The sequence below is a fragment of the Rhopalosiphum padi genome, chromosome 3, assembly GCF_020882245.1.
Source record: "Rhopalosiphum padi isolate XX-2018 chromosome 3, ASM2088224v1, whole genome shotgun sequence".
Lineage (NCBI taxonomy): Eukaryota > Metazoa > Arthropoda > Insecta > Hemiptera > Aphididae > Rhopalosiphum > Rhopalosiphum padi.
In genome coordinates this window covers 3,745,451-3,754,090 of record NC_083599.1, presented here as the reverse complement: position 1 = coordinate 3,754,090, position 8,640 = coordinate 3,745,451, and the positions used below count along the sequence as shown (strand labels likewise).

The 8,640-nt window shown below is 27.1% G+C and overlaps 1 protein-coding gene across 1 annotated transcript; it reads left to right on the top strand.

The window, feature by feature from the left end:
* Positions 1–2,980: 2,980 nt before the first annotated feature.
* Positions 2,981–7,296, top strand: LOC132924714 (bleomycin hydrolase-like). The gene is made up of 9 exons (XM_060989157.1): positions 2,981–3,098; positions 3,826–3,992; positions 4,074–4,226; positions 4,396–4,488; positions 5,023–5,160; positions 6,081–6,329; positions 6,419–6,648; positions 6,726–6,846; positions 7,081–7,296. The coding sequence occupies exons 1-9, from the start codon at positions 2,981–2,983 to the stop codon at positions 7,294–7,296; spliced, it is 1,485 nt and encodes a 494-aa protein (XP_060845140.1).
* The last annotated feature ends 1,344 nt before the right edge of the window (positions 7,297–8,640 follow it).

Sequence of the window (8,640 nt, the reverse complement as noted above, 5' to 3'; positions counted from 1 at the left end):
ATAAAATAGGTGTGCAAACATTACAAAACCCATTATTATTATTTGTGGTAACATTTGCATATTATAATAGGTATACTATTACTATATATAATATCATTATTATCATTTAATATTATCCCCAGTTGGTCTGTTGTTGTTCTCGTAATGTTTTAATGCGCACTAGTTAAATGTCAATAATATAAATTACAATGACATTCATTTATATGTGACAAGTGCTGGAATTATTGATGTTGGGTATATTATAATATACGATATACGACATTCAGTGTCGTATGCCACATTAAACTACAAAACCACACGATATTATTATCTTGGTTTAAAGCATAATATCGTTTCATTACTATACTCTAACCATAGTAATATAACCTAACCTAACCTTTTTTTATTAGACGTGTTCTGTTGTTCTAATATGCGTTGGCTGTGGACTGTGGTTCCGTTCGGTTCCGGAGTAAAATTATGTATATACGCGTTTGTATGTTAATAAATTAATTTCTGTCGTTGTCTCTAAGTGGAAATAGTTTTTATTTTAATTATAAAACGATTTACCTATGTGTCTTATTTGTGGAATTATACGCGGTTACTTTGCAGTATGTAATAAGTATTACTATAAATGCAAAATGCTTTTTAAATAATATATATTTTTTTATTAATATTATTTGTTGAAAATGTAATAACTATTCCATACAATATGCATATTGTACATATTTTAACAGTAAACAGGTACCATCTGTTATCGTAAGAAGTAGGTATTAAAGATTTTTTTCCCATGTTTATTTGTATGTTTTAATGTGGGTACAACACGATTGCGAACGAATAACTCTTATCAGAGAATTTGTTTTTTTAGCCGAAAATCGAACGATTGCGAACCTCTTTTTAGACAACGTTGCCAAGTTTATAATTTCTGAATATTTTAAACATTTATTTATTTTTATTTATTATTAACATTTATTATAAACATTATTTTTTTTTTAAATATAAACTATTGGTATTAATAATACAATTAAAACAACAACTCTTCGTTACAAACTAAAATAAAATTATACAAATGGGTATGTAGCGTTTAAAATGTTGATTAATTAATACAATTTTCGCTGTATAAATATTAATAATACTGTTACAAAATGTACTTGTTAATTTTACGTTATAGAAACTGAATAAACAAATAATATAAAACATTCAAAATACTAGTTTTAAAAATACACATGTTAGTGTTACGTTAGAAACTGAAAAATAAATAAAATAATACATACATACATACATAGATCTGAGTTGTGATAGGAATGAATAACAAATAATACTGCATGACTATACGAATCGAGCTGGTTTTTCATCAAATTAATATAGATATAATATTATAGTTAAATATGTTAGTATCTTTTCAACATCGTACCTATCTATCTTATCGGCATTGCCCCGGCGTGGTGTAATAGCAAAAAACCCTTATATTATTACTATTTGATTATTTTTTAAATTATTATTTAAAAATGTGTTATTGACACCAAATCTGACAACATCGCAAAATTAAAGTCGGGTAAAAACGTTCGCAATCGTATATTACCCTTTAATGTATACGCTTAAATATGATATAAATAATAACTGATAGGCAAATATTGTGTTACAGTGTACGAGTATAGGTACTATACAGTAGAAATGTAGACTACAAAATTCAACTTGAACAACAAAATCGATCAATAATGGTGACACTTAATAAATTGATTAGTCTAAATGTACTTTTTTGAAATGGTGTGTTAGTTAATATTTAAACCTTTGCACCACTTCTGTCCTCGAATATAGTGATGACAAAGTCAAGAACAAGTACTAAACGGATTTAAATGGTTTTTGAAAATATTTTTTTTGCAAAATTAAAACCCATTTTTGATTTCACTTTCCTGAGCAGAATATTTTTGAATTTTTCTCATCATTTTGATACTTAAACATTGAATTTCAAATAAGCTACCTTATAATTCACAGAAAAATAACATTTAGCTCTGAAATATGAAGTATAGAACTTATGAAATAAGCGATTTATTAACTTAGGCATCGTGATGATAAAGATGACGGAATATCGTATAATAAGGTATGAAAAAATGTAAACTGACCTCTTGAATATAATAAATTATAAATTATACGTCTATTTTTAGTCATTCAATCCGGTCAGCTCGTATAATCTTGTATCGTTAAACCGTAATGTAGATTATCGTAAACAATTAAATGCTTGCCAGTAGCGATTTTTGTTCCGGTATCTATTTGTATATCTGTATTATTAGGTGTTTTTGAAATATTAATCCCCTCGTCGTCGTCATCTATATAATTATTTAAATATAATAAATACATACCCTCGTACTAATTATTAACGATCGAGCAACGTTGGTGGGTTCACAAAACTAAATACGATACATCGGTCACACCCCCTTGTCATACCATATGGATTGTTTACATGTGCAGTGCGCGCGCGCGCGCGTATGTGTGTGTACCATATATTATTATATAAACGTGTACGTGCGTATGTATTTTATTGAATAAAGTAGTAAGTATAAATTATATCGAGACAAGTATAAAAAATTATCGATTTAATCTGCGTGTTAAAAAAATTAGGCCCCACACAATGTATAATATTAATTATATTATTTATTCGTCATCATTTGTATACTTTTATATACTGTAGCAATGTTATAATAACACATGTGACCATGTGAGAGGTATCCATGAAAACTAATAAATTTATCGTTCATCAATAACAATATTACGGTAGGTACCTTATGTTATTATATTATAGCATTCCAATATTGCGCTTGAACGTTTTATCATGGTGTACAAACCAGTGCGCGGTACGATATTTTGTAGAATTACGAATATCATATTGACTAAAATCAAAAAGCAGCGAAAAATAACTCTGACGCAGTTGAAACAAATACTGTGCTCGAAGTTCGGTAATAATTTCTTTCGCAAACGGAATCATAAATACATACTACTGGATGTCATGGAATATCTGTTGTACACGAAGAAATTGTCCGTAAGGGTCAGTTCGACTTCGGATGAACACAACAGTATGGAGACAGAAGTTACAGTTAATAATAGTGAATTAACAATATATTATAGTGAGTTTATCATAGAATTTTTCATATGCAATATACATCGTGTACGATTATAATCTATTTACAAATAACACTTGAGTTTATATTTAAGTTCAAATAAAAGGCGTACCTGCTATAAAATAATAATAAATCAATAATATAATATTATACATTATAAAATTTATAATATTATATCAGTGAGATCGTTATTATAATACACTATTATTATAGTATTTACTATTTATGCATTTATCAAATTCTTGCCATATTAATTTGAGTGTAAAATACTACTGTGTATACCTACTTCTTTGCATATAACCTTACAAAAATAATAATTACAATTTTTCACAATGAAATAACGCCAAACGATATATTTTAATATTTATAACATATTATTTAAGATATATATTTTTCTTCATATTTTTGGTTCGATATGAATATTTATTATATATTATAAACATCGATTAGATAATCATAAAATAAAAGTATTAGATAAATATGTAAAATACATTTTGTGTATTTGAATACAATTTATTTTTTACTTATCTATTATATAGTTTGTGTTCTCGAGAAAAAAACTTTAATTTATGATTATCACTATAATCAAACTTCAAAAGTCGATAGTCATATAGATAAAATTACTATTCTATTAATACATGTAATAATAAATAAAAATAAAAATAGTACCTAAATACTATACTTTTTTTAAACATATTTATTAATACAAAAATATATTTTACATATCATAAAGATGTTGTTACGAACGAATTGTTGTCAAAGTTCAATGATGCCTTTTTTTCAAATCCATCGAATATTTTGGCTCAAAATATCTGTACTGTATATGACCCATTTGAAATAGCATTGTCAAGAAATAGGATTCAAGACCAAATAGTTTCTGATCATTATTTTTCTACGAGAGTAATTAATTAAAAACTTATAATGGCGATTTGTAATACAATAATAATAAATGACAACATTACTTATATTTATTTAAATTAGATTAAGGGTTGCGGAAATCCGATAGGAGATCAAAAATATTCTGGCCGATGTTGGATTTTCGCCTGCTTGAACGTAATACGAGTTCCGTTTATGAAACATTATAATATTTCACAATTTGAATTCAGCCAAGCTCACATGTTTTTCTGGGATAAGGTACTAAATTTTAATAAAAATTATTCGAATAAATTTAGAAAATGTGAATTATTATGTCATATTATTTTGTACGAGTTGAGTTAGTAGTTTTCGGATTAAAAAAAGAATAGTTTAAACGCAAAAACGGATTTTTAAATTCATATTGTTTAAAATATAAACATTTATTTAGATTGAGCGATGCAACTTTTTTTTGAACGGAATAGTATCAACAGCTAGAAATGGTGAATCTTTAGACTCCAGAAAAGTGATGCATCTGCTAAAAGTAAGTAAAAAATTAAAAAATCTATCGTAATAAGATAACGCTTTTGTAAATTTGTCACCGTAAAAATAAAGATTTTTATTTTTGCATTTAATACACTTTTAGTATGAAATTAAGTTGTTGTTCAATCAATATTTTATTTAAAAAAAATATATGGACAGGTATCGTTAAAAATATAAAACAAAATAACCAACAAGTAGATATGTGCTTTATTTCCATATTATAATAAATTATAAAATTCAAAAGTAACAATTTTCAAAGAGTTTTATAACAATTTTTTTATAATTTTATAGACAGACAATCCTACAAAGTTTTATATACGTCTTGTCTTATCCAACTAAAATATTTATTGTTTTTTTGGCAATTAATTTTTCATACAAAATGTATTCTCTTATGGATAAAACAATATTATTTTTCAAAAACTAATAATAATTCTACAATTAAGCTATAACTACATGTCTACATATTTTTATGAAAACCATGAATATACAGACTCATTATGCTATTATATTATAATAGAATTATGATTTTTTATAGAACCCCGTTGAAGACGGTGGCTATTGGAATATGGCAGTCAATATAATCAAAAAGTATGGACTTATGCCAAAACTTAGTTTTCCAGAAAGTTATAGTAGCGAAGACAGTAAAGAACTTAATTGCATTTTGAACAGTAAAGCAAGTTTAAACTATTTAATATTTAATAGAGAATATAAAATCATTAAAATAATAATAACAGTTAAAAACATGTAACTGTTAAAATGTATCTCATTAAAAATATTATTTTATCAAACGTAAAAAGTTATAAGTGCTTATAACAGCTTATCATAAATATAATAATATATACTATACTAAATATTGCTTAAAAGTCCAAATGCAGTGGAAACATTTTTGAAACAATTTGAAACATTCCACAATTCACTATTACATAAATTCATATTTTTATACATAATATAATGTTTTTATGTATTTTTACTAATTTTAAAAGATTTTTACCACGAATCTAAATTCATATAAAATATATAGAAAAGTACATAGGTCGGTGTATCGGTTATGATTTATAAGTTCATTATGATAATAGAATTCGTATGCAATGAATTAAAATTTAATATATCTACTCTTAATGACGAGTTTTTCTCAAAACTTAGTTTTTTCTAATTATTTTTTGTGATTTCTTTAACCAGGTTATTACGGAAGAGTAAGCTGGGTATAGCATATATTATGTTATATATATATTGAAACCTCGCATTTTCTACGTCTTACGAAAGTTGTATTTTTATATACTGTGGTATACCAGTATACCTAGAAAATTAATCAACTTTCAACTGTATAAAAAAATATATATACTTTTATTCTTATATTAATTTATGAACTCTGTGTACCAGATATGAGCTTAGCTCAGTTGGTTTATGTCATATTATGTATATCAGCTCTTATTATTATTATTGTATTAAAATGAAATTATGTTGAAATAAAATATCATATCAAATAGGTCAAAAAGAGACGGCTCTGGATTTACCATAAATTAAAAATTTGTAAAATGTATAAAAATAATATATTCGTTAATAAACTATTTAAGTAAGAGTTTTACATTATAGCTCCGAGAATTTGCCATTGTTTTACATGATATGGTGACCAACAACGATACGAATAGTAATATTTCTGACCAAATCGAAAAGGATATGTCTATTGTGTTCAGAATCGTCGGAGTATGTTTGGGCATTCCGAAACAGACCTTTAAGTGGTATTATCGCTCAAGTGCTAATGAACCTTTACTTCACTGCGATATTACGCCGCTTGATTTCTACAACACAATGGTCGAGCCGATTGTTCACCTCGAAGACAAGGTGATGACTATTGTTTTTATTTCATAAACCACATCGATAACTATGCAATTCAAAACTTCCAAAATATTTTTATTTTTTTTCCGTCACAGGTCTCTTTGATATCTGACCCAAGAGCCAATAATGAATTCGGTCGATTGTACACGTTGGATTTGGTTGGGAACGTTACAGAAGGCTCTAAAATCGCGCGCAACAATCAACCTATAGAAGTGCTGTTGGAAGCGTGCAAACAATCGATCGCCAGGCTTGGCGAACCGGTTTGGTACAGTTGTGAAGTGAACCAGAGATTTTCGAACGAACTTGGGCTAGAAGACTTAAAACTGTACGCTGTACCTACTCTGTGAATTTCCGTTATACGAATCGTGTTAGATACTCATACTGTTATAATATTATTTATAGACATGACATAGAATCAATATTCGGTACCGATACATCAATTCCGATGACCAAAAGCGAACGAATTTTATACCATGATTCATATCCAACGCACGCAATGGTATTGACTGGATTCCATGAAGAAGTAATCCTATACTACGCTGACCTACATAATACGTATACCTATACATTTACAATTTGTTTTTTTAAAATAAATTTTGTATATTATGTACAAAAAAAAAAAAAAAAAAACAAAACAAATGACATATCAAATCGTAATATTAAACGCCATCATCATGCGTAATATTATATAATACCTTCACTGGTATATAATGCCTTCACTGTATATAATAATACAATGGACAACTCTTTATTTCAGAACAATGAAGTTACACGGTGGCGCGTGGAAAATTCTTGGGGTAAACACAATACGAACATGAAAGGGTATCTAATGATGACCACGGAATGGTTTAAAGAATACGTTTTCGAAGTTATTGTTGACAAGAAATTACTGCCACAATGTGTTCTGGATGTATTTAGTCAGGAGCCAATAGTATTACCCGTTTGGGACAAGCTCGCGGATCTCATTAGTTAGTGAACTAATATCACTATTTAAACAAGCCTAATTTTAATCGGTTTTTACTTCGATTATCGTTCATTGAACGTTGTATTTGTGTTATTGTACGGAGCTAAAACTTAATAAATTATTATATGTTCATATTAAATGGAATGCAAATGAGCGTTGTTTCTTACACAACACGCAACTGTTGTTCTACCATAAGCGTTTATCATTTATTCAATAATAAATTATTCTCAAAAAACTGTACTCATTCGTTTTGGACACTTTGAATAACAAATGTTGATATATAAAAGTCAATTAATCATTAAACATTATATCTATATAATGTTATAATGTATTCATTAAATGCAAAATTGCACAATAATCGTTACGATGATTATATTTACTTATAACATTTAATATTATTATTTATCATTGAACTGCAATAACAATAAAAAATCAAACCTAATACTAATATTTATTTTTTTATAAGACTGCAGGCCTTTGGCATATTATATTTAAACATAGTTATCTAAATTATACTCTTATCTTTTGTACAAGATCATTCAAGTCTCCTTCGGTAGTAATGTAGTGCAAAAACAAGAAACGCTTATTCTGTATAATGATATAATGAATAAAATTATGTATTATTATGAAAAAATTGATTGTCGTTTAGAAAAATTAACAGACAAACTAAATAGCTATTATTATTTTATTATTTTACCAATGTAATAATTATACAACGAACAATGTACAATATATTTTATCGTGATAAAAGTATAATATTATGCATCATAAAGAGTAGGCTTATTAATATTTAGTAGGTGTTTCAATTCAATGTAATAATTAAATACATTTTTAATTTTCCTAAAACATAGCTAGAGAGGGTAGAGAACATAATTTATTAAGTAACATCTTATATAACTCCTCCGAAACACAAATTAAAACTCCATCAAATAAACAATATAACTGCAAAAGCAGTAAGTATACCAATATAAATATATATATATATAGTGTAAAATAGTCATGATTAAAATAAATGGTCAACCAGACCAATTGAAACTATTTTTTTTTTCTTTAGGGACGACTAAAACTCGATGCCGCGTGAACGACACCGTTAATAAGGCCAAATGTGCATGCGTATATAATAATATAAAAAGAGTATACAGATCAAATGAATCACCAGCACCCTCAATTACGTTTTATTATCGCCCCCTCCGGGTCGTTGTTTTTCTCATTGTATTCTAATTAAGAATTTATTATCAGGACTGGATATTCCAGCACCGTGGGTACATGCATGGCACATGCACCCTATGTATAAAATATTATTATTATATTATATGTACGTCACGAGATTCGAGTTTAAGAATGAGAGAACTT

Bases quoted from the DNA above. Each gene is read 5' to 3' on its own strand.
- LOC132924714 (XM_060989157.1), top strand. From the start codon at position 2,981: ATGGAATATCTGTTGTACACGAAGAAATTGTCCGTAAGGGTCAGTTCG. The intron at 3,993-4,073 runs GTAATTAATTAA...TATTTAAATTAG, and splicing joins ATCATTATTTTTCTACGAGA to ATTAAGGGTTGCGGAAATCC. The intron at 6,330-6,418 runs GTGATGACTATT...TTTCCGTCACAG, and splicing joins TTGTTCACCTCGAAGACAAG to GTCTCTTTGATATCTGACCC.